The sequence below is a fragment of the Amblyomma americanum genome, chromosome 1, assembly GCF_052857255.1.
Source record: "Amblyomma americanum isolate KBUSLIRL-KWMA chromosome 1, ASM5285725v1, whole genome shotgun sequence".
In the NCBI taxonomy this organism is placed as follows: Eukaryota; Metazoa; Arthropoda; class Arachnida; order Ixodida; family Ixodidae; genus Amblyomma; species Amblyomma americanum.
This window is the reverse complement of record NC_135497.1, coordinates 37,578,877-37,604,535: the sequence shown is the minus strand read 5'-3', so window position 1 is coordinate 37,604,535 and position 25,659 is coordinate 37,578,877. Positions and strand designations below refer to the sequence as shown.

At 49.2% G+C, this 25,659-nt stretch overlaps 1 protein-coding gene and 2 non-coding genes across 5 annotated transcripts in view; all 3 read left to right on the top strand.

Moving 5' to 3' along the window:
* Positions 1–25,659, top strand: part of LOC144112662 (M-phase inducer phosphatase 1-B-like) — a 179,030-nt gene that overhangs the window by 95,837 nt on the left and 57,534 nt on the right. For 2 of the 3 annotated variants that reach the window (XM_077645472.1, XM_077645473.1), the window contains one exon: positions 22,272–22,394. In XM_077645472.1, coding sequence (XP_077501598.1) covers positions 22,272–22,394 — 123 coding nt within the window. Of the gene's footprint in view, positions 1–14,450; positions 14,576–22,271; positions 22,395–25,659 lie in introns of those variants that run through there. The other variant, XM_077645474.1, reaches the window with a different exon arrangement.
* Positions 7,419–7,490, top strand: TRNAS-ACU (transfer RNA serine (anticodon ACU)). Its single transcript has one exon. It is a non-coding gene; the product is annotated as a tRNA-Ser (tRNA).
* On the top strand, positions 10,745–10,816 carry TRNAS-GCU (transfer RNA serine (anticodon GCU)). The gene has a single exon. It is a non-coding gene; the product is annotated as a tRNA-Ser (tRNA).

Sequence of the window (25,659 nt, the reverse complement as noted above, 5' to 3'; positions counted from 1 at the left end):
CACCATTCAGCATAAACATTCTACGTCATCTAGGTCAGGAAGACGAACGGTTGCTACGTCCGATTTGATTACTACAGCTACTAACTACACCGGCCCTGGTGGGCCTGTCTTTACGATAAATTCTGAACGCTGGAGACGACGCGACCAAATGCATGTTGCTGGCTATTGTATGGAGCAACTCGCACTATTTTTTGTATTGGGCTGAACTGCATAATTAGTCGAAATTAATTAACTTCTCAAGCAATGAAGATAGGCGATAAAGTTCAATGAGGAAATCGTAGAACGGTCCGCGAAACGTCCCGCTGAACATTTTCTACCTTTCCATCTATTACTTATCGGGTTTTTTTCGCACTCCGCAGATGCCCGCGAAATACGAAAAATGCCACGTGACATGCCCGCTTGCGCGCCACGATTGCGGAGCTCTCAGACGTTTCGCCCTACAAACAAACAGCTCATTTAGCCGAGTGCGCCGCTCCTTAAAAGGTGGCGGGGCTGCGACGCACGCGCCGGCTTTGCGATTACGGGAGTGCCAGCGATAAGGACTGTGTCTGCTTGTCGATATCATCGGGCGCCGTCGGAGAAGCGTACCGCTAGCGTAAATCGCGCAGCCCGCCGCTGCCCTGACGCCTTTTAAGCGGTAGCACACCGGGCTAAATGATGTGTTCGTTCCTGCATAGCGTTTGAAAGCACTGCAATCGCGTCCCGTAAGCGGGCATGGCACGTGGGATATTTTTTTTTTTTTGTATTTCGCAGGCACCTGCAGTGAGCGAAAAGAAGCCGATACGTAATGGATGGAAAGTTACAAACTGTTCAGTTGGACGCTTCGCGGACCGTTCTACAACTTACTCATTGGACCTTTTCGCCTACCTTCTTCGCTTGCGAAGTTGGTTAATTACTATAGCCTAATCATGCAATTAAGCACAACACTAAAAATAGTGTGACTTGCTCCATACAGTAGCCAGCAGCATGCATTTGGTCGCGTCGTCTTAGAGTGCCTCGGCGTATTTTTATACCCTGGCTAAAGTTAGCTGGGACACACTGTATATGTTTTGCCTAAGGCTATACGATTTTTAAAAAATATGCTTTTTTTTTCGGCATAGCGTTGTCAGTGGTGCAGTACATAAGAATACAGCTAGGACGTGCTAAATAGCAGGTTGATTAACTAATATTGAGAAGTTTACTTGTTAACTATTGCTGTTAGCCTCCTTAATTACTTAGAGGCTTGTAGCCCACCGCAAGTAATATCACATCAGTTTTTATAATTTCGAAAACGGTGTTACCATCGGCGCTGTGGCCCGACAAATTATGCCTACGTTGCGCAAAAATACATGCTCTTTCGAGAAGCTTGCAGGCAAAGCAACCTCTCCAGTGCACGTAACTCGTGCCTCCCAGCGGCCCCGAATTACGGATGCTAGCGCCAATTCCTCCTTCAGTTACGTTCATAGCGGTTCGTGGCAGAATAACGGCGTATTAATCTCCATGACAACGGCAGAGTGACACGCGGGCACGGAGGGTGTTCGCACGGCATCTACTTTATGCGCGGACTAGTGCGAAATCGGGTCCCCTTGCCGCGGTGGCTCAGTGGTCAAGGCGCTCGTCTACTCAGCCGGAGCACCCGGGTTCGGACCCGACCGCGGCCGCATTTCAATGGAGGCGAATAATAATAATTGGTTTTTGGGGAAAGGAAGTGGCGCAGTATCTGTCTCATATATATCGTTGGACACCTGAACCACGCCGTAAGGGAAGGAATAAAGGAGGGGGTGAAAGAAGGAAGAAGAGGTGCCGTAGTGGAGGGCTCCGGAATAATTTCGACCACCTGGGGATCTTTAACGTGCACTGACCTCGCACGGCACACGGGCGCCTTAGCGTTTCTCCTCCACAAAAACGCAGCCGCCGCGGTCGGTAATGCAAAAGGGCCCCGTGTGCTGTGCGATGCCAGTGCACGTTAAAGATCCCCAGGTGGTCGAACTTATTCCGGAGCCCTCCACTGCGGCACCTCTTCCTTTCTTCTTTCACCCCTTCCTTTATCCGTTCCCTTATACGGTGCTGTTCAGGTGTCTGCCGATATGTGAGACAGATACTGCGCCATTTCCTTTACTCAAAAAACCAATTATTATCATTAGCCTTCCACTACGGCACCTCTTTCTTCCTTTCTTCTTTCACTCCCTCCTTTCCCCCGTTCTGTTACGGCGCGGTTCGGGTGACCACGGAGATATGTAAGACAATTACCGCGGCATTACCTCTCCTTAAAAACCAATTTTCAATTTTCGACGAATTGAATGCTCCGGTCGGGACGTTCCATTTGCGACCAATTGGACCCAACGTTTTTTTTTTTTTTTCGCTTGGGTCTTTCCTTCACCATTGCACAGGAACATGTAGGCTGCAGGTTCAGGGCAAGATGTTCTAAAAAGAGTTAGAAAAAAGATTTCTGCTGCAGCCCAAACCTTTCCTTTTTTTGCACAGCTGCGCTTTGCCCATAAAAACGTGGTTGCAGGAGAGGGGATTATATGTACCGTGAGGCGTTCACTGCTTTTTGTGTTAAAGGAAGGAAACGATTAAGCATGTTTTCCTGGACTGCTTGGACCCCCACGGCATGGCAGTGGTTTATTTTAAAGAAAAAAGAAGGAAAAGAATGTTGCCGGCCGCGGCAATTGCTGTCAACTATCTTGAGGACCCGGCTGCAGGATAGCGAGGAGAAGTATGTAGAGGGGAGCGATAGCCAGGAAGGACAGAGCAGAGCCTTGTACACTGTTTACCCCCCCCCCCCCCCCCCCCCTGGTTGAAAACGAGGATTGTGCGCGTCTTGCAATCTTGCCAAGGCCTTGGGATAGCATGTGGTACGTACGATGGCTGTGCGTCACGCAGATATTTGCGCACGGTTGTAATTTTCATGGTTTTATTGACAAATATATCCTTCCAGTTTCAGTTAAAAGCAGATATTTCTCAAAATACACATGTCTGCGTTGCAACATTCCGCACAATGCAGATTGTAGACTTTTAGTAGAGCGTACGTAGGCGAAGGGGTAGCGAACACTATAAAATGGCGTCCTTCCTACTGCGCATGCGCCAAACGCTATTTCAAGTCGAGCCTTCACGTACGTTCATGTTCCGTACGCTGTTTTTCTAATTTAGCGTGCGTTCTCATACTTACGCTAGGAAAGGTAGCGTTGTCAACATGGCGGCGCCCTTGTCACCCGCTTCGGATAGAATTCTTCAATGTTGTGCCTTTAGGTGGTACACGTGATATTCGCTTTGCCTCCTCTCGCCGACAACATAACGAATGAGGGATAAACGTGCCCTGTTTTCGATTCTGTGTGACGATTCCGCCGTTCCTAGCCCTAACAAGGCACCTCCGAGTGTGGATTTCCTTTATTTGGATTCTTACACAAGGGTAGTGGTATCCTTGCCAAAAGTAGCCGTTTCGGCGGTAGGCGGTAGAGGTTCGAAATAACGCTAGTATGCAACCGGGACGTTTTTAAAAACGTTGCTCGGTTGAGTTACCTAAAAAAAAATTAGGCCCTGGCCCGGCTGAGCTGGCCGTGGAACAGGCTACCTACGCGGTGCGACTTGAATAACCTTGGCTAAGTGCGAAAAATATCTCACAAATTATTTTTACATTTTAACACCAGATTGGCACCACTGCGACCTTGTCCTATCATTGCGTTCGTGGTTGGCGTACAGTAAACTAAAAAGTGCTCGTGCGGTTTCTACTGTAAGCTCCCGCTGCGTGCGCATAACGTACGTACGTAAGCGCTCGTACGCTATATTAAAAGTCTAATGTGTGTCGACGCAGCAGAGGTGTTAAGTTTACTTCAAACGGCGCAGCTGACATTTTCAGAACGCGTTACCGTGTTTACGTTACCGTTTACCGTGTTACCGGACGCCAGACTTTCCGGTTAGCGCGGCGCACGCCAGCAGACGTCTTAGCGTGTCGTCTCTCCCGTAACGAGTTACCGTAAGGCTAAAACGAGTGATGATGATTGCAGATGCCCAGCTTTTAATGATAAAAAAATACGGATGCATTGCAATCATTTCTATGAAGTGAAATGCTACACTTTGATAATCTTTTTCCCTGCATATAAAGACGTACCGACTACACGTCAGCTAACAGCTGACTCAGCGGCTTTTCAAATGTGCCCGTGAAGCTAGACACCTTTTCCTGCCCTGGCCAGTTGACAATTTCACTACGTCGACCTCAGTAAGCTTGCAATTGCATACACAGCGCACATTGCGTTGCGAGCACTGTAAAAAAAGCACAACTACGACACCTTTTTGCCGTGCCGAATCGTCGCTTCTTTATGTGTTTGGATGCGAACACTGTGGCGCCATCTAGTGGCAGTGAGTTAAAGCGCGCCAACACCGGGCCGGAGAAACTTTTTATTTTCTGCAATTACTGGTGAATATAGCAATGGAATTACCAGTCTTTTTTTTTTCTAGGAAAAAATAATGAAAATAAAGAAAAATGTTAAATCGGGCACGAAACTGAAGAGCTGCAGTGTAGTCGTTGCTATTTGGCTATGTACACGGCATATAGTCAGGCTTAACTACTCAATCTTTCGAAAAGCCACCACGTCTAATATATAGGAGCCGATCACCACCATCAAGCGATGAGCATGCGCAAAGAAGAGCACAATCAGGATTACAGCGTGTGAAAAATAAGCAAAAAATTACGATAAAATAACAAAATGAAAGCACGGTGCCGGGGGAACACTGAAAGAAAAGAGACATCGTGTACTGAAACTTACTGCAAAAAGCGCTTTACAAGCTTGTCAAGGTTAAGAACCAAACAGATAACGCGGCAAAAAGGGAGATAACACTGCAAAAAGAGCTTTACACACTGCAAAAAGCGCTTTACATGCTTGTCAAGGTTAAGAACCAAACAGATAACGCGGCAAAAAGGGAGATAAACAGATCTGTTTATCTCTGTTTATCTCCCTTTTTGCCGCGTTATCTGTTTGGTTCTTAACCTTGACAAGCTTGTAAAGCGCTTTTTGCAGTAAGTTTCAGTACACGATGTCTCTTTTCTTTCAGTGTTCCCCCGGCACCGTGCTTTCATTTTGTTATTTTATCGTAATTTTTTGCTTATTTTTCACACGCTGTAATCCTGATTGTGCTCTTCTTTGCGCATGCTCATCGCTTGATGGTGGTGATCGGCTCCTATATATTAGACGTGGTGGCTTTTCGAAATATAAAGTTGCAAGTTAGCGCCTGTCCTGTCCACTTCTGTGTCGTCCGTGTCCTTTTTGCGCCATGTTTTCTAAGAACTGTTACCAACTAGCCCAAACCAAGCTACTGTTACATTAGCTGCTCAAAAATCGGCAAATTATCTAAAAAATATGGCCTAGTTTTTACTTTAACTTCGACGTATGGGTGAGAGTGTAAATTAAAAGCGAATGCCTTCATTTATAGCGAGAAATGGCGCCGAAGAACGCGGCGGCGGTGCTGTATCTGGTGCGAAGCGGCCGTGCAGGGCGCCGCCATGTTTGTTTACGAGCGAACGCTAACTCTCCGCTACGCTAAACGAGATCCCGTAAAGTGCTTGCGGACTGGTAAGTGGCGGCGCATGCGCAGACGTCGCTTGCAGGGCCCGGTGAACGGTAGCGTAAACACGGTAACGATATGCTATAACGCTCTACTGTTGCATTCGCAGCACGGACATCGCCAACACATGAAGGGACACGACGCCAAAGTGGCTGTGACCGGCGCCAAAAAGCAGGCGACAGCGCCCGAGGTAATAGACGTTTTTAGCATACCGGAGACGTATACCGGTTTACCGGACCCCTCTCGCGCACGCGCAGTGGCTCCCCCTCAACCCAACAATGCGCAAGAGGGGTCCGGTAAACCGGTATACGTCTCCGCTAGGACGTCTCCGGTATGCTAAGAACGTCTAGTACGAGTGACGAAGCTTGCGAAATACGTAAGGGATGCGCGGCGGTGCAACGGCCGCGCGGGTTAGAAATACAAATGGGTTAGTAGTGGTGGTTGTCACTTTCGGATATTCTTGGGAGGGCGGTACTGGACGCGACGTATGTTGCCCGATTCGTGGGATCACTCTTGCCGTCCGAGGGGAAGGGAATGGGGGTGATACTGTCGACGTCGTCGCTGAGCTTTGCGGGCAGCTTTCTCTCCGGAGTCACCATGGGCAGCGCAGGTCCACCGCAGCAGCAGCATATATAGGCACCAGGAGAGGGCAGGATGTCAGCAGGCGGCCGCCACGTTGGCTGGCCCACGCGGCAGCAGGTGGATACCGCAGAAAACTGCTACCGGGTAGCAGCGCCGCGCAGGGGGCTGTAAGCACAGCAGTGGCGTCAGGCGCCACGAGGTCCGGCGGGCTGTAGCAGGGGCGCAGGATGGGAGCCTGGGAAGACCGCTGGAGGCTGCACCAGGGGGGGCAGCATGACGAAGTCGCAGGAAACCGCCATCAAGAGCGGCAAGAAGAGGCCCCGCGTGGGGTGGGCAGCAGGAAGGCCGCTCCCGCACCCGGGATCAGCACAGCGGGCAGCTGTCAACGACGGCCGACGGGTAGAGAGGCCTACTTAAGTAGGGACGCGGCCGGTGGGGAAGCCCTGGTAGGGGCGGAAGGCCGCTGGTGTCCTCGAGCTCGTCCAAAGGTCCGGCGGGAGGGTGGCCCTGGCGCGGCGAGGGCTTGAGTGTGACGGTAACGTCAGGAGGCATCCGTTCTCCTCAGAGGTCCAGACCTAGCTGAATGGGTCAGAGAGAGAGTCTCTTCAGAAACTTGCGGTTGGATCAGGGGGAGGAAAGCGCGAGCAACTTCCGTCCCGGCTATTTGGAGAAGCCTCCGCTGAATCCGTAACTGGTCCGCCATCCGCTATGAACGTAACTGAAGGATGAATTGGCGCTAGCGTCTGTACAACACTTGTAGGGTTATTTTATTTTTGTGTTTGTTTTACAGTGAACATCTCAACTTTCCAAAAGATGAAATTTTGGCATAACTCCTTTTTTTTCGTGCTGCTAGAGCTGAAATTTTGGTACAAAACACTCTTTTTCTGCTTCAAAAGCTGCTACAAGCAGCCTGCTGTCAGTTCCACCACTGCTTCTGCCACGGTGGTTTATTGCCGCCGCGGTGTCTGAGTGGCTATGGCGCTCGGCTGCCGTCCCGAAAGACGCGGGTTCGATCCCGGCCACGGGGGTCGAATTTCGATGGAGGCGAAATTCTAGAGACCCGTGTACTGTGCGATGTCAGTGCACGTTAAAGAACCCCAGGTGGTCGAAATTTCCGGAGCCCTTCACTACGGCGTCTCTCATAGCCTGAGTCGCTTTGGGACGTTAAACTCCCATAAACCAAACCAAACCTATGCGATGGCACAGTCGGCTTAAACATGATGTCACACAACCACTGAACGCGTAGTTAAGCACCACGGCATCAGCGCGCGAACACAGCATCTGCACGCGGACCCGCCGCGGTGGCTCAGTGGTTAGGGCGCTCGACTACTGATCCGGAGGTCCCGGGTTCGAACCCGACCGCGGCGGCTGCGTTTTTATGGAGGAAAAACGCTAAGGCGCCCGTGTGCTGTGCGATGCCAGTGCACGTTAAAGATCCCCAGGTGGTCGAAATTATTCCGGAGCCCTCCACTACGGCACCTCCTTCTTCCTTTCCTCTTTCACTCCCTCCTTTATCCCTTCCCTTACGGCGCGGTTCAGGTGTCCAACGATACATGAGACAGATACTGCGCCATTTCCTTTCCCCCCAAAACCAATTATTATTATTATTATTATTATTATTATTTCAAAGAGCGTAGCGCATGAAAAACATGCTGTACAGTGGTGGTGCGTGGCGAAGGCTGCCTGACGTGTGCTGTTGGCTCGTGATGCGCGTGAGAACATAGCACGTGCGGAAGCCGTGGTGTCACGCTTGGATGGAAATCGGGCGAAGACAAAACAAAGAAAACGGCTTCAAAAATCCATAGCCCGTATTTGTGTTTGACTGCTTTCAAGCTGCTCCGCCTAACAGCTAAGTTAGCAGACTAATGTGTTGTTGAGTTGTGATTCAGCTGTGCCAGTGCGCTAACGTACCCGACTTAAATAGATTACGTAGTTAAACAGAAGTTACGCTCATAACGAGCGCACATGTCCATGTTCTCTAGCACGGCATGAAGGAGCAGCTGCAGCAACAAGCTTGATTTCTATAACACTACCAAGCATGAAGTTTGGAGTCGTGGCTTCGAAGGTTTCATATTATACGTATCGAGCTCGATTTCGATGGCACTACATATTCTGTACAATGAAAAATCAGATGGGCTGAACAGGCGCTCTAGGTTCTCTTAATTCCTCTTAATTAACCATTGACACCCTTAATTCATCGTTCATGTTAATTCACGCTTAACAATTTTCATTAATCATTAATTGATTAGATTTCGATTAAGTGTGCATTTTCCCTCTGTTCATCTCAGTATTCATTTCGGGTGTTCAAATTTGGCGCCACGCGTTTGGAAGCCACGAGCGCAGTGAGCTGCAGCAGTAGGGCTGTTTTTTAACCTACACTTCGTGCAAGCTCGTGTAGGCCAGTGGAGGGCGGGGCTAAAGCTATGACGTGAGGCGCTGCACTCACTCGTCTGCACGAGCATCAGCCAATAGCATGATACGGAGCGCCGTCGTCCTCGGGAGCAGACAACCTCTGAATTTTTGAGCCGTCGTAATTTATTATAAGATAAAATGAAGAAATGTATACTGCAAAACGTTTTTGCGTGGCGTTTCTACGCTAGAGAAATAATAATAATAATAATTGTTTTTTTTGGGGGAAAGGAAATGGCGCAGTATCTGTCTCATATATCGTTGGACACCTGAACCGCGCCGTAAGGGAAGGGATAAGAGAGGGAGTGAAAGAAGAAAGGAAGAAGGAGGTGCCGTAGTGGAGGGCTCCGGAATAATTTCGACCACCTGGGGATCTTTAACGTGCACTGACATCGCACAGCACACGGGCGCCTTAGCGTTTTTCCTCCATAAAAACGCAGCCGCCGCGGTCGGGTTCGAACCCGGGAACTCCGGATCAGTAGTCGAGCGCCCTAACCACTGAGCCACCGCGGCGGGACTAGAGAAATGCAAAGGGCTGCAAAGGGCCTTTTTTGTTTCCCCTCGAATGGAGCGCAACAAACTAACTTGTATCGTCTGCTCTGCGGATGCATGGAGCGTATCACGCAGCTGTCACTAAGTTTCTTGCACAGTAAGTTCATCTTCGGATGAAGGGTCGACGACGGGTTCCTCGTGCGAAATACAAAGCATCCATGCTTCTGTCGTGAAACAGCGTTCTACGACGCGTTCAAACCGCCGCGTTCCGCGCAATATGGGGTGCGACTTTCGATGGCTGTTCCTCGGCTCTCAGCCAGCGGTCTGACCGACCGCTTTGAGGCGCCGCCGTATTAATACGTAGACGTGAAAGGCGATACTGTAAGCGTAGGGAAGCTTCACACTAACATACACAGATACGTGGACGACCATGCACGCCAAATACCTTTCTTCACGTGGGTCGCTCAGCGCCGATACAAACGGAACGAACGCGGCTTACCTAAAAGCGAAGTAGCGTTCGGCAGACTAATATACGCACATTCTGACGTGTAAGCAGTTTTTATCTTCGCAGAAGTTAAGGTTGTCACTGTCCGTCTCGTGGGTGCACCGCTACAACGCTGCCATCGTCCAGGTGGACGAACTTCTAAGACTTGCCAGTCTGCGCTGCAACCGCTCGCGACATTTACAGTCGCAAAATGGCGTTGGGCGTTTGAAACGCGCGCCTTCTTTTTTCGTCTGCTAGCCTACACCTCCAAACAAAGCAGTGTACAAAGTGTAGTTATCGTGCTACACTACGCGTAAAAGAAGTACGTTCATGTAGGTGGGCGGAGCTACACTTTTTCTACACTGGGGAAAAAAAAGGACCCATGCTACGCTAGTGTAGCTAGTGGGGGTAAAAAAAAAATGACCCTAGTAAATCTCTCATCCGCTCTCTTAATAATAATAATAATAATAATTGGTTTTTGGGGAAAGGAAATGGCGCAGTATCTGTCTCATATATCGGCGGACACCTGAACCGCGCCGTAAGGGAAGGGATAAAGAAGGTAGTGAAAGAAGAAAGGAAGAAAGAGGTGCCGTAGTGGAGGGCTCCGGAATAATTTCGACCACCTGGGGATCTTTAACGGAGCCCTCCACTACGGCACCTATTCTTGCTTTCTTCTTTCACTCCCTCCTTTATCCCTTCCCTTACGGCGCGGTTCAGGTGTCCGCCGATATATGCGCTCTCTTGTCGGCAAACAAGGAAAAAGTGAGTGAGTGGACATGCGTGTGAGTATTCTGTCGAGGGTGTTGGTGCGAGTGAGTGTTTGTGAGAGTGAGTGGTCATGAGTGCGAGTGGGTGGTTGTGAGTGCGAGTGTGATTGAGTGGCTGCGGGTGTTGTTGTGATCGAGCCACCTCTCGTGGTGCCGAGGTATGGCTTCCACTCGTGCGCCGCTACAAGGCTGAGGAGCGAGCCCCGGTGGCTCACTGGTTTGGCGCGCCCGGCTGCTGAGCCCGCGGCGGCCGCGTTTCGGTGGAAGCGAATTGCAAGGCGCCCATGTACTGTGTGATGTCAGTGCACAATAGATTGTCGGAAATTATCCGGAGCCCTCCACTACGGCGTCCCCCGTAACCCATTTGGCTCTTTGGGACGTTCTCCGTATACCATTTTGCTTTTTCATTACACACATCATGACTAGTTTTGTTACACGTGAATTTAGTTCTGTTTTATTTACGTAACCCGCCGCGGTGGCTCAGTGGTTAGGGCTCTCGACTGCTGATCCGGAGTTGCCGGGTTCGAACCCGGCCGCGGCGGCTGCGTTTTTATGGAGGAAAAACGCTAAGGCGCCCGTGTGCTGTGCGATGTCAGTGCACGTTAAAGATCCCCAGGTGGTCGAAATTATTCCGGAGGCCTCCACTACGGCACCTCTTTCTTCTTTCACTCCCTCCTTTATCCCTTCCTTGACGGCGCGGTTCAGGTGTCTATCGATATATGATACAGATACTGCGCCATTTCCTTTCCCCGAAAACAAATTATTTTTATTATTATTATTATTCATTTACGTAGTGTACAGGGTGTTGCACCTAACACTTCACACAGTTTTTAAAAATGGGCCTTTTTAGTTGGAAGAGCGCTTTTTTCGGCATAGCGTTGTCCGCGGTGTGGCACATCAGAATAAGACTTGCTAACTAGCATGCTGCTTAACTAATATTGAACAGTTAAATTTTTACCCACTACTATTAGGACCCTTAATAATAGAAAGGCGTGTAGCCCACTATAAGTTCCATCCATATTAGTTTTTAGTTTCGAGAACACTGTTACCCTCGGCGCTCTGGCCCAACCAGTCTGGCTGCACAGCGCATGCGTTTTCGAAAAGATTGCAGGCAAAACAGCCTCTCCAGTTCACGTAAACTTATCGAAATGGCCAAAATTTGTTGGGCCACAGAGCCGAGGGTAAACGCGTTTTCGAAATTTAAAAACTGATATGGACATTACGTACCCGGCGCTACACGCCTCTCTGTAATTAAGGAGCCTAACATTAATAGTTGGTTAACCAGCCTGCTGTTGTACGACTTAGTTGTGTTCTCATGTACTACACCGCTGGCAATGCTATGCCGAGAAAAGCGCGCCTCTAACTCTAAAAGCCTACTTTTTTTTTTTAATTGTGTAAACTCTTAGGTGAAACTCCGTGTATGTGCTAACTGCTAACAGTGCATGTGTAACTTCCCGCACCTGCTTGATATTATGATGGCAGCGCGTCATGCCCCTTATTTTCATTCTTGAGTCCGTACAGTGTGCCATGGCTTCGTGATAGCGGATGCGCACGCTTATCGCCGAAGTTTCCTTGATTGCACGATTGAGTCACGTTTTTTTTTTAATTAAAGATGAGCGCCTAGTTTTAGCTAAACACTTTGTATTAATCGGTGTGAGACGCAGAACCAATGACAAACTGTTGGTCGTCGACCTGTGCCTGCAAACGTCCGCCGTGCAAGCAGAACCGCACGCGATCCCCCCCCCCCCCCCCCCCTTCCCCAATTGCAGCTTGGATTACGACGAGGTGCGATTTTGCGAGTATTACGGTTACGACCTGCCACGATTATTACACTTATTACACTCTTAAGAGAAAGGTCGGATAATTAACTGATTAACTAACCAGTTAGTTGTCACACAGATCACTACCTTCTTAGTAACTGGAGGCAGTAAATGTAGGACTAGTGAAAGTTACTACCTCAAGGAGGTAGTGAAGAGCACTGTATATAGTCGCAAACAAAAAGCTGGTAGTATTTACTAAGAAAATGGGCAGAAACCTTTGGCACATGTTGCTAGGCTCTGCGTACAGTAGGCTGTTAGATTTATGCGTACCGAAAAAATAAAAAAAAGCTAGGTGGTCAATTTGAAACCAGTCATAACTATCGGGGCGTGCTGGCTGTCAATCTCACACTCAGGCTTGACGTATTGCGCATTACGTGTACAAATTATGCGAGGTGATGGCATCAAACAACCCTACCAGGCATGCACGAAGGTCCGGCTGCGTTTTTGTGGAGGCAAAACGCTAAGGCGCCCGTGTGCTGTGCGATGTCAGTGCACGTTAAAGATCCCCAGGTGGTCGAAATTATTCCGGAGCCCTCCACTACGGCACCTCTCTTCCTTTCTTCTTTCACTCCCTCCTTTATCCCTTTTCTTACGGCGCGGTTCAGGTGTCCAACGATATATGAGACAGACACTGCGCCATTTCCTTTCCCCCAAGACCAATTATTATTATTATTATTATTAACCAGAAAGAGTCACACACGCGCACTGCGCGTGCGCAGGTAAATCTTTCCTCCGTAAATCTGAATCTCATTTACGCGCTAGTGGGTTTTACCCGTTGAGCTAAGATACCCAATTATGAGGGTGGGCTTGTAGGGTCGGGCAAGTCTGCCTAGCCGGACGCCCCCCTAGACATGTTTAAATACAAAACCAATTTATTCACACAACAGGTGGGCTCCCCAAAGCAGCATTTCGAAACAAAAAAAAAATTTCGCGCGCAGATGCGGCGGCAGCCTGATTTTTGTGCTTCGCATAGGCTTTAAAAACGCTGCGGAGAAGATGAAATCATTTCCTTTTTTTTCTTTCTTGTGGAGCAGGCCACGGACACTGACTCAAAGCGGTTCGCTGCACGTTTGCAAATGTTAAAATGCTTGCTCAGTGTTTGTAGTTGCTGAACAGTGCCATTCGTTTCTAAAGGTACGATTACTGGCCCATAAAACGCTAGCAGATCATAAAATGTCGTTCTCCGTATACATGACCAGGGCGTGCTGCAGTGCACGTAATAAATGTCTGTGTAGTGCAGTGACGCAGGTGGCGACCCGTCGGCCACGTTTATAGTAACGGGCGGGACAGCAATTAGGGGAAGGTCCTCTGGCAGCACGTTAGTTTTCCTCTGGCAGCACGATTTCCGGCTCCCCAAGAGCCAAGGACGGCCGGCAGTGTGCGCACTGCCGGTCGTCCTTAGTGGCGCAGAAGCTCGGGAAGTTCCTGCACCATGCACGCCCGAGGAAGGGCCGCTTATCCACTGGCAGATAGCGGTCGGAAACAAACCGAGCGGCGTTTCCCTTTCGGCCGGCGCGTTCACCTTCGGGGAGTTCCACGGCTGGCTGCTCCAGACGCAGAGACCGTGTCAGGAGGAAACGGAAGCGGGTCACTCGACGAAATTGAGCAATCGGCCGCGGTCCCCCGTGTTCCACTTGGCGAGCAGTGTGACGTTTTCCTGACCTCACTCATCGCCACACGGGGCAGCTTCGTCTTGCGGCGCGACTCGTTTCGCCTTCGTGGACCGGTCTCGCTGTGATTCAGCCTGTGCGTTTTTGAACCCACAATTTGTGTTTGTCCTTTCAAAAAGCCAGCTGATGTTGTCCTAAACAAGCGCACCAGGGCTCTCGCGTGGTTTGAAGGGTGCGCAGTGCCGAAGCGGTTCAGGATAGATCGTCGCAGAGCTTGCGTTATTCCTTCATTGTCAAGGGCAATGGAGCAGCGGCGCTTGGTGGTATGCGCTAATTGGCGGTGGTTTGACTCGAGCCGAGGTGGCAAAGGGCAATCGCTGGCCCCCGCATGCATACCTGTGGCTCCCGCAAGTCGAGGGTAACAGTATCGTGCGGCGTCCTCCCGAGGAGCAAGCCACCGGCGGGAACGGCGCTTCGCGGTGTCCGTACTCGCGTGGCGGCACGCTTGAGTTGGCCGGCGTCGCTTCCGTGCTTGGCGGAAGCGGCACCCTGCCATCCTCTCCGAGGCGCTTTGTTTTAACTTCCGACGGGTGGGCCCTGCCGGTGAAAGGGAGAACGGTGCCCGAAAATATCCAGCCCTCGTTATGAGGAAGTGCCATTTCGACGGACCGCTGGTGGACAGATGGGCGCTGCCGAGCGGCTTCCGCCGGCCAGGAAGCGGCGGCGACAAACTGGTTTCGGCGACCACTTTCGACTTCCATTTCCTGCGCTGACCTGAGGCGGGGCCGGTTGCCGGCGGAGTCGTTGGCCGGCCAGCGCCCATTGCGAAAGGGGCAGCCTTGAAGGTCGCCCGGCGGGATGCGGGCTTTGGTAAGCGTGTCAGCGTGTGACCGACTTGCGCAACAAACCCGGGAGGCCGCCGCTTCTGGCTGGCTGGCGACGAAGCAGTAGTATGTCCAGCGTGTACAGAATATTACTCTTTATTCGCTTGACCCGCGATGCAACAAGTCTGCTGTGCCTCTTTTTTTTGTTTGCTTCTTAACGTGACGACGCAGCGGTGAGCATCCGCCAGAGGCATGTGGAGAGAGAGAGGGGAGGGGGGGTGTCTGCGTGTTGGTGGAATTGAACAACCTGGTGAACAGAGGTGATGACCAGTGAGGCAGTTCTAGTCAGTGTTCAACCTCACTAGAAGGGCTTGCTGAGGAAACAGAGAATTCACAGGATCGTTTTGAGCTTGTAAAGCGAATGTTTGAGCGTTAGCTCTGGCGTAAGGAGAATAATAATAATAATAATAATAATAATAATAATAATAATAATAATAATTGGTTTTTGGGAAAAGAAATGGCGCAGTATCTGTCTCGTATATCGTTGGACACCTGAACCGCGCCGTAAGGGAAGGGATAAAGGAGGAAGCGAAAGAAGAAAGGAAGAAAGAGGTGCCGTAGTGGAGGGCTCCGGAATAATTTCGACCGCCTGGAGATCTTTAACGTGCACTGACATCGCACAGCACACAGGCGACTTAGCGTTTTTCCTCCATAAAAACGCAGCCGCCGCGGTTGGGTTCGAATCCGGGAACTCCGGATCAGTAGTCGAGCGCCCTAACCACTGAGCCACTGCGGCGGGTGGGACAAACAGCTCATGTTTCTGAAAACATGCTGTGCTGCTACTGGAAAAAAATTGGTTTGTCTCGCTTCTCGCTGGACACCCCAACCGCGCCGTGAGCGAAGGGAGGAAGGTGGGAATGAAAGAAGCGGGACAGAGGTGCTGTAGTGGAAGGCTTCGGAATAATTTCGACCACCTGGGGATCTTTCGCCTGCACTAACGTGGCACAGCCACGGGTGCCTTTGCGTTTCGCCTCCATCGAAACGCGGCCACTTGTGGTGTTGTGGCACGCTGTGAAGGCACCCTGCCAGGTGTAATGTATGTGGACAAATTTGTAGTGTTAGCAGATAGCCAGGAAGATTTGTAAACTCTGGTTAATTGTTGTAGAGATGAAATAGGCGTTCTTGGTTTCAGTTTTAGCACGACTAATTCAGGTGTGATGATCTCCAACGATACAACTGATCAGGTGCTTACAATAAAAGGCCATGAAATACTTAGGGCGGCCGAATGAAAATGTCTCGGGGTATGGGTAAACAAAGGACAGATATACACGGAAAAGTACGAGCAGTTTGTTAGGGCAAAACGGCGAAGAGATGCCGCGCTTCTATAGAACTGTGATGATTAGGCGCGAACTGCCCTGGTCTCTTATATTAGATGAAGCTTGTGATATCCAAGCAGCAAACTTTCCAAATTAGCGCCTCTCATAAACACGCCAAATATTGCACCGTGATGACAAATTCCTCACAAATTGCGGCAACGGAGGCGGCTCGCCAAGCTGTCTGTTCCACGTTCATAGCACTCCTCTTACGCGTAGCACCCTCTTGTTCCGGCCGCCCTGAGCTTTCATTACTGAAAAGACCTGTTCTCTGCTCGCGGACTACGCACTTCCGAGTTCTAGAACACTATACCTATAGGCACCCTGCTCCTGCCAGGTGCCTCTACCATCGGCACTGCATTCAGCGCCACCAGTGGCCAGTTTTGAGTGCCGAGGGCGACAGCACCCCATAGGATTACATGTCAAAAAAAGTTTTCAAAGCAGTTTAATGATTTCACAGTGCAGTTATGATGTACCTTCGTGAAGGAAAGCCGAGTACACCCTAGAACAGATTGTGGAATTCTGAAATGTCATTTCAAAAGCGATGTATTTTTTAAACACCGCAATACTAGCACGCGTTTTGTCATTCTCTGCTGGGAGTACAGGGCGGGAGTGCGACCCATAAAAACATACGCGAAGAAAACTTTCCAAACAGTTTTTTTTTTTTTTTCATTTTGCAGTCTGCTCATGGAGGTAGCCGTTTGTTAACAGTTCCATTTCATTTCATTTTATTACCTTAAAGGCCCCAAAAGAAGGGTGTTACATAAGGGGTGGCAACAATTAAAAGCACAGATTCACAATAACAGGAAAGTTTTTACATTTTCAGCGAAAAGACTTGGGCAAGTGATGATGGCAACGTTGTTTGGAAGGCCGTTCCAGTCTGCGGCTGCACGAGGAAAGAAGGAATTAGAAAAATTGACTGTGCTTGAGCGTGGACGGGCAACTTGTAGGTGATGGCTGGTGCGATGAGATATGCGTGCTGGGGGAAGAATATAAGGTGCGATGTGCATAGGGCTGTGGAAGAATTTGTGAAATAAAGACAGGCTGGCAGTGCGACGGCGGAGCGATAAGGGTGATAATCCGGATGCTGTTTTTAAGGAGGAAATGCTGATGTCATAAGAGTACCATGAATGAATGAAGCGAGCAGCGCGATTTTGAACAGATTCGAGGGCGTTGATGAGGTAAGCTTGATGAGGATTTGAAATGGGCGATGCAAATTCTAGTTTGGACCTGACGAATGACTTGTAAGCTAATAACTTTACATGTTGGGGAGCATGGTGAAGATGGCGCTTGAGGAAACCTAACGTCTTGTTTGCTGACAATATTATGTAACATGCAAGCTCCAAGAAAGATCACTAGAAATTGTTATTCCTAGGTACTTGCATGACTGAACTAGTTGTACGGGAACTTCTGATATTTCATAAGAGAAAATTAGAGGATTACGGCGGCGACTGATGGACAAAAGATTACATTTACGTGGGTTAAGTTCTATTAGCCACTTATTACACCACTCCTGAACAGCATTGAGATCATTTTGAAGAGAAGATTGGTCAGCGGTGGTGAGAATAGCATGGTAAAGTACACAGTCGTTGGCAAACATGCGTATGTTAGATGCTACGTTTGAAGGCAGATCATTAATGCATATGAGAAACAGTAGTGGGCCAAGCACAGATCCCTGTGGAACGCCCGACGTTATTAAGAGTGAGTTAGTTCTTATTGTTAACGGAGACTAACTGCGAACGATTGGTTAAAAACTCTTCAGTCCACTTCAAAATATGGGGGTACAAATTTAATTGGGAAAGTTTTATCAGCAGGTGTTTATGGGGTACTTTACCAAAGGCTTTCGCAAAATCTAAAGATACGATGTCAGTCTGTAGATTACAATCAAGGTTAGCGTGCAGATCATGAACGAACGTAGCAAGTTGGGTCTCGCAGGAATAACCCCGGCGAAACCCGTGCTGAGCGGGTTGAAAAAAGTTGTTCGAATCAAGGAATGCCATGATATGGGTATAGATGACGTGTTCCATGATTTTGGCGAGTGCTTTGAAGAAGGCTAACAAAATATGCAACGTCATTTCGAAGGCAATCTGTTTTTAAAACACTGCAATAAATGTGTGTTAAGCCAGACATACTTCTGAAAGGTGCTATATCTGCTTTGATTTTCCCCAAATCGTGCAAGTTTCTCGAAAAGTCCCACATGCTGCTGCATGCACTACCTTTGCTCACTGATACAGTTGTTCAGTCTGGACAGCCTAGGCAGCTCTGTATGAAAAGAAGTTCTGAAATGGCATGAGAAGCGAACGAAAGCAAACTGTGCACCATAGCAGACGACGACGCAGACGATAGATGCCCCAAGCCAGCTCCATGCAGTGGGGTTCTGGCTGATCAATGGACCCACAGCTTTCTTTCGAGATGGGAACTTGAATAAAGGCGTTAAGGTTTTCCAATCTGGCAATGTCCACGACGTGAATGTACGTGTGACTGAAAATGGGAGCGAAGTAGCGTCGCCGTCAGCCACAGGCTGACAACAAATGGAGTCATGGCAAAGGGAGCGAGAGAATTATTAACATACTTTATTGTTTCACTCCAGGGAGCACACATGCAACAAGAAAACAGCCTTTTATAGATATTTTAAGACAACAAACGCATGTGTAATGAAAATAGGCATGTAGAAAAATTGCATCAAGGGCTTACTTCTGAAAACAGGCAAAGGTTTCCCCATTTGTGCTCCCAATGTCGCATCGGAAAGCGGCAAAACTTTGTCCCTGGCGAACTGCGATAAGTGCTGTTGCAGCTAACAGCACAGCAGGTAGCGTTACTTTTGTTAGGCTGCACAGGTGACGGAAAAAACCTCTGCGGCAAACCGCAAGATTCTGCCCCATTGCTCCCCCCTCACCCCCGGACCGCTGCGCTTGAAGGCTCAGGCTCCTTTCCCAAGCCATGCAAACCTAGCAAGCCGAGCACTAGGCTGGGGCATAGCTTGTACCCATTTTGAGAAAACCGGTGGGCACCCAGCCAGCAGCGGGGATCAAACCCACCGCCTCACGAAGCTGAGGCAGGTGCTGTACTACTTGGCCACGGCTGCTGTAAAAAAGGGTCACTAGTGGGCTTTTACCGCACGAGGCGGACTTAGTTTAATGGCGAAATGAATCACTGGCCCGTCTACACCACGGTTTCGTCCAAGACCCTTGTCCCAAGCATATCACCCTAGAAGAGCCTAGCACCAGGCGGGGGGAAATCTTGTACCCATTAGTAAACCGGTGGGTACCTGGCGGCACTGGGGATCAAACCCAGCACCTCCTGAATGCGAGGCGGATGCTCTACCACAAAGCCACCACTTCAGAGGCACCGCTAGAGGTGCGTGCATCACTGCTTAGTTAGACGCGCAGGGTGTTTATACGCTGCTGGTGGAGCAATACGTTGGCTCCTGCCACAAACATCTGTTTCATCAGGCAGATTAAGTTCAGTGCACACTCGACAGAGGAAGAACAAAGAGATCGCATGTGCCTTATTCAAAGTAACCCTATGAATTAAAGCAGTATAGACACCCAATTTTTTGTTGTGTGTTTTCTTCTTTGTAATGATGCATAAGGCATTAGTATACATAGACCACCACATAGTATTTGCCTGCGACTGCTAAATTATGATTGAATTTCTCTCTCATGCTGTTTCGGTTTCAACAGCCAAACGATGGCTGTGACGTCAAAGATCTGTATAGGTCACGCGAGGCATGAAAAAGCAGTGATATAATTGCTGCTTCTTTGTTTCAATTCACTACAGTGCTAAACCCAGTCTGCCTCAAGAACTGGAATGACAACGAATGAAGAAGCAATGATTATACTGTAGTTTTTCATGCCTCGGGTGACCTATACAGATATTTGGCATCACGGTGCTGTACAGCATGAGCGTGAAAAAAGAACTGCATGAGAAAAAATTAGATCATATATTATTTTGCGGTTATAGGCAGATATGTTGCCATTCATGTACAGTAATGTCTTGCGCATGATTTTAAAGAAGACATGCTACAAAGTTTAGGTGTCTGTACTTCAAATGTCCAATAACTTTCCATGTTTTCCGAAGTGAAGTGGCTCAGACAAAATGGGAAGCACATCACAAGGTTCGTCATGTGAAAGTGCGGGCAAAGCTGTTTCGCATCGCCCATGGTTTCGTCCTCATTCATTCACTAACAGTTGGGTACGCTTTATTGGCCAAGAAGTGTAGAACTGTAGACAGTTAGTTTCCGTCTACATCTCACTTTCTTTGCTTCATTTAATCAGTCAATACAGTTGCTCGCTGTTGGTTGGTGAACCTTTATTGGACAGTCAAGGGGCCAAGGGCCCGAAATCTAGGGTTGGGCCGGGCTGCTTGGAATCTGGCAGCCTCTAGAGCAAGACCGATGAGTGCTCATTGGTCATCCAAGGTAGAGCTTCGTAGATGAGCCTCCCAAGGGTGGTATGTGGGTGCAAGGCTGTATTGCCGTGGGCAAGTCCAGACCATATGAAAGGTCTGCTGAACTGCTGCAGTATTTACACGTTGGGGCATCGCGTTTGGGAAAGATTATATGAAATCTCTTGGGATTTGGAAAAGTGTCTGTTCGGAGTTGGCGCCAAAGGAGGGCCTCTGTCTTTGTAAGTTCTGGGCGCGGACCTGGATAGGGTTGGCAAGAAAGATGATTGTATTGGAGCAAGTCGCCTGAAGTGATTATGGGGTCCTTCCTCACCAGGGCTGGCATGTCAGAGGCAGGATGATAAGCTGCTTAGAAAGTGAGCCCTGGAGGAGGGTGAGGTGTTTAGGCGGATTCGATGCGAGTATGCAAAACGCTTCAACTGAAATATGACCATGGGTGAAATTCAGAACTGCGTGCTGTGAGCTGCTGATTACTACCTTAGCTTTGGCTTAGCTGTTGCATGCTGCCAACAAGAGCAGCAAAGGAAGCTGGTGTAGCGCTCCACTTGGAGAGTAGTTCTGGCCCTTTGAACCTGTCTGCCCCTGTCTGAACCTGTCGCACCAGTGTCACCGGGTACCCACCGGCGATACAATGGGTACAAACTTTTCCTTGGCCTGGTGCTCGGCCTCTCTGGGGTGAAATGCTTGGGAAATGGGTCTTTGAGCCCACCTTGTGTAGATAAACGACATGCATGCTTTGAAATATTCACACGCGGGTTATTTTTGAAGGCAGGATCGCTTGGTGCAGCTTAGGCATGCTACGTTTTTGCCTACACCCCACGTTGCTGCGACCGTAGTGCCACCTTTGTTTACTAACATGATATTTCTCTATAAGGCTGCATTGCTTCATTCACAATTTTGTTCTTATTATTGCATAAGGCTTCAGTAGTTCGTCATGCGAATGGAGTTAATGCAGTTTTTTTTGCTTATTTCAATATGAATACAAGTGGTAGAGGTCACACAGACTGAAGTCAGGTGACTTCATGTTGCATTGTTGTAGAAACTGTGTTGGGGGTCTTCTTTTGAGAGTCAAAGATAAGTGCTTGACATACAGTCAGGAGCAAAACGAGAGAACAAAGTTTGGGCATTCATTTATTTATTGCTCCATAATTATGCATGATGAGAACGTTCTTTTTCTGTCTTTTAACTAGTTTTCCTCTTTGCATATAATATCCAAAAGTCATTCTCAAATTTAGTTGTAACCAGAAAATTCACAACTTTGTGCAAGAAGTTTTTTCATGGGTGCCTTCCCTGGTAGGTTTTTAAAATTGGCTACTTCACAACTTTGTTGCTTTCACTTTTGCAGTCACTGGGTAACTGAAGCCAGACATTACAAAAATGCATTTCTAATCCGGCTTTTGTGTGATTTTATGAGTTTACGCATTATCCTTGCAATTCGAGATGTTATTTTCATTTTATTGGTTTTAATTCTGCATTTGATGAAGTTCTTTATGTAGGTATTCTGTGCCATCTCAGTCAAGAAATTCTTGCTGATTTGTTTTTCGTTTTGTTTTGTTTTGTTTTTGGTGATATGTGCATGAAGAGCTATACTGCATGTGCCTTAGTCAAATTTCAAAGCCTTTTGTTGCATGGCAGTGTTATTGCCTGTATCAAGAGTAACAGGGTACGAAGTTGTGAACTTGTTGTAGTGAGTTCATTTACTTTGGTTGAAAATCACCACCCAAACCAAGGACTGACAGAAACCCGCAAAAACAAAAGGAGAGCATTGTCAACTACAGATAGTGAAAACTGATCTTTTTCACTCATCAAGCCATGGGGATGTCTTTTTCACACTGAGTCATTTGAAAGATAGCCTCCTTATTTTGTTTCAGCAGGACACTGTAGATGTTACTGATGTTTCCGTGTGTGAGTACCATATGTGCTTGCATGTCTCTTAATTTGCGCGTGCTAATTGCTTCCTAGGGGCACCATGACAACGACGAAGGATTTCAGTCAGCTGGCAGCCTTTTCAGCAGTGCTGGCTCCCAGGAAAATTCATCCAGCAATGGTTCTGGCTCGTGCATAAAGTCTTCTACAGCTGCCACGGTGCGTAATAATAATTTGTTTTTGCATCTTATGAACCATTTTTTTAAGTTTAGCCCATCACTGATTTGGTTGGAAACATTTTTATGTACCTGGAGAAGTGTCAGAAATGTCATTTATTTTCATGGAAGGTGTGGAAAGGCTTTGATTTTATATCCCCACAAGGTCTAGGAGCGTCTGTTGTTTTTGTTGTGCTGATCTGCAATAGTGCAACAGCACATACATAGACAGGAAAATGAGCTTTTTTTTTCTTAGCATTTTACAGAGCAATGCAACAAGACCATTGCAGAGCCTCACCAGCCATAAGAAGCTTTGTTGGCACACAGCTATTTCCTTCTGGAACTGTGTTGCATGGCTCAGGTGTTTCAACGCACTGTTTTCGATCATTAGTGAATAAGTCTGCCAGAATAAGACTCGCAGTATCTTAAGTGCTATGACAGCTAGAAAAACCACAAGATAGACATTTTTATATATTTTTTTAGTAGTTGTAAAGCTGTGGTGCATAAGCTTTTTGATATTATAACATGAGAAAGTTTAGTTTAAAAATATTGTGAAGAAGAAGAAGAGTATCATCCTATATTGACTGAGGAAAAGAAGTAGTAGCCGCACTACCATCGCTGAGACCGAGCGCCTGCTGACTTGAACAGATGAGAGACTCGGTCGCCATCGTGGTTTCGCCGTCGCCTGAGCGTTAACCTAAGCCCCCGTTACATTTGGTGGAGGTTGTTTAACATCCTCGTACCACCCTGGACCTGCGCAACTGCACGCTACCGACCCCCTCTATGCCCGCTATGCCTGAAGCCGCCCACCACCAAGCCGTGCAGGTTGGCTCACCAGTCCTCTGTTCCTGCTCCCTCCAGCAGCGGGACCCGGCACTCTTCAGCTGTACTGACGATCATGACGCTGAAGACTGGCTCACATCATACGAGCGGGTGAGCACATATAGCAAGTGGGACGATACCGCCAAGTTGAACAATGTCATCTTTTATTTCACTGGCGTTGCCAACTTGTGGTTTCGAAACCACGAAGCAGACTTCTCCACGTGGACTGCTTTCAAGGCGAACCTCACCGAAGTGTTCGGACGTCCTGCTGTGCGCAAGCTGCGCGCCGAACTCCGCTTGCGCGAGCGCTCTCTGCAGTCTGGTGAGACGTTCACCAGCTACATTGAAGACGTGGTCAACCTGTGCTCGCGCGTCAACGCCCAGATGTCCGAGGCGGACAAGATCAAGCATATTTTGAAAGGCATCGAGGATGACGCCTTTCAGATGCTGCTGTCGCGAGATCACCGCACCGTTGCCGGAGTCGTCAGTCTCTGCCAGAGCTATGACGAGCTGCGCAAGCAGAGGCTCATCACTCGCCAGCACGCAGCAGCGCCTGTCAAGTCGCTTGCCAGCCTGTCGGCTGCACCCGACCACTCGCAACTGTTCGCGCACATCAAAGATTTTGTGCGTGAGGAAGTTGCACGTTAGCTGTCGCTTCTGCCATCCCCCTCCGTGCAATCTTTGTTCCTGGCGCCCGACCTTTGCACTGCCATCAGCGAACAAGTGGCTGAGGCCCTTCCACCGGTCCCTCCGCCCCCACCTGTCGCTGCACCCGTGACCTACGCTGCCGCCATCGCACAGTCGCGGCCACCTAACTACCGCCCAACCTACGCTCCACCTCAAGCGTCTGTGCCTCAAGTTCCTCATGCTCTGACGCCTTTTTTGCGACCGCTTCGACAATTCGGCAATCCCTGGCGTACTGGTGACAATCGGCCTATTTGTTACTCTTGCGGACTGCCTGGTCATGTGACCCGGCTTTGCCGTTGTCGTGCGCCAATCTCCCCAGTTGCCGGTTACTGGCCTCCTCCCAGTGACTACTCACCGCCAGCCGAGCCGCCACAGAGTCGTCCGCTTTCACCTGATCGCACCACCTTCTCCACCCGGCGCTCACCTTCTCCTCGTCGCTGCTCCCTTTCTCCTATGCGTCGGCGCCCAAATCTTTCGCAAGAGGAAAACTAGATGCCGCAGTTCCTGAGGCGAGAACTTCGCCACCAGCGAAATGTCCAAGGCCTCAGTTATGTCCCACGTCCCACCAATCTGATCGCCGTTTCCGTAGAGGGTGTTTCTGTTCTGGCGCTTGTCGACACCGGTGCTGCTGTTTCTGCCATGGCCGCCTCCTTTTGCCGCTCCTTGCGAAAAGTGACAACCCTACTTTCTGGATTCTCGCTGCGCACCGCAAGCGCGCAGGCTGTTGCGCCGTTAGCGACGTGTATGGCTCGCGTCGTTATTCAGGAAATCCTCTACGTGATTTAATTCGTCTTTTTACCAACCTGTTCTATTGAGATCATCTTGGGTTGGGACTTGCTGTCGCGCCATAACGCAGTCATCGATTCTACTCGTGCTGAACTTGAGTTCTTTGCGCTCAGCGGTTCCTCGTCGCCCGATGCCCCTTCTGCTGCTCCTGCCAAAGCCGTCGTTGCCGAAGACACTGAACTGCCTGCCTGTTCTTCTGTTCTTGTGCCCCTCACTTCTGACCTTGTTCGCGACGGCAACATACTTTTTACACCATCGCCCCTCTTTCTGTGCTGCAAGTACCTGTCCGTACCATACGCCGTCCTCACTCTGTCAGCTGGCCTTAGCACGTTGTTCGTGACCAATCCGTTTACATATGCTTCCGCTGTGCGTCGCGGTGAGTGCCTCGGTACCGTGCAAATCATTGACTTCATACTCTATCACGATGAAAATGACGATTCGCCGTCCTTACTTCGATGCCCTCAACCCGCCGGTTCCTGCACTCGCCACTTCGTCTCCAGACCTTTTCCTTCCCTCCATCAACACCCCTCTTCCTGCACCTCAACGAACTCAACTTCTCGCTCTGCTTCATCAATTTCGTTCCTCCTTCGATTCACACCAACCCGCTTTGACCCGCACGTCGACTGTCGCCCACCATATCGACACCGGTGACCACGCCCCTCTGTGTCAGCGCCCATATCGTGTCTCAGCCAGTGAGTGCCAAGTGATTCAAGACCAAGTTGACACCATGCTTCAGAGTGGCGTGATCCAGGCCTCACACAGTCCCTGGGCTTCGCCCGTGGTCATCGTGAAAAAGAAAGATGACTCTATTCGTTTCTGTGTTGATTACCGCCGCCTGAATAAGGTCACACGAAAGGATGTTTACCCGCTTCCGCGCATTGATGATGCTCTGGACTGCCTTCAAAGAGCGGAACTCTTCTCTTCTCTCGACTTACGCTCTGGGTACTGGCAGGTCCCCATGGCAGCCAACGACC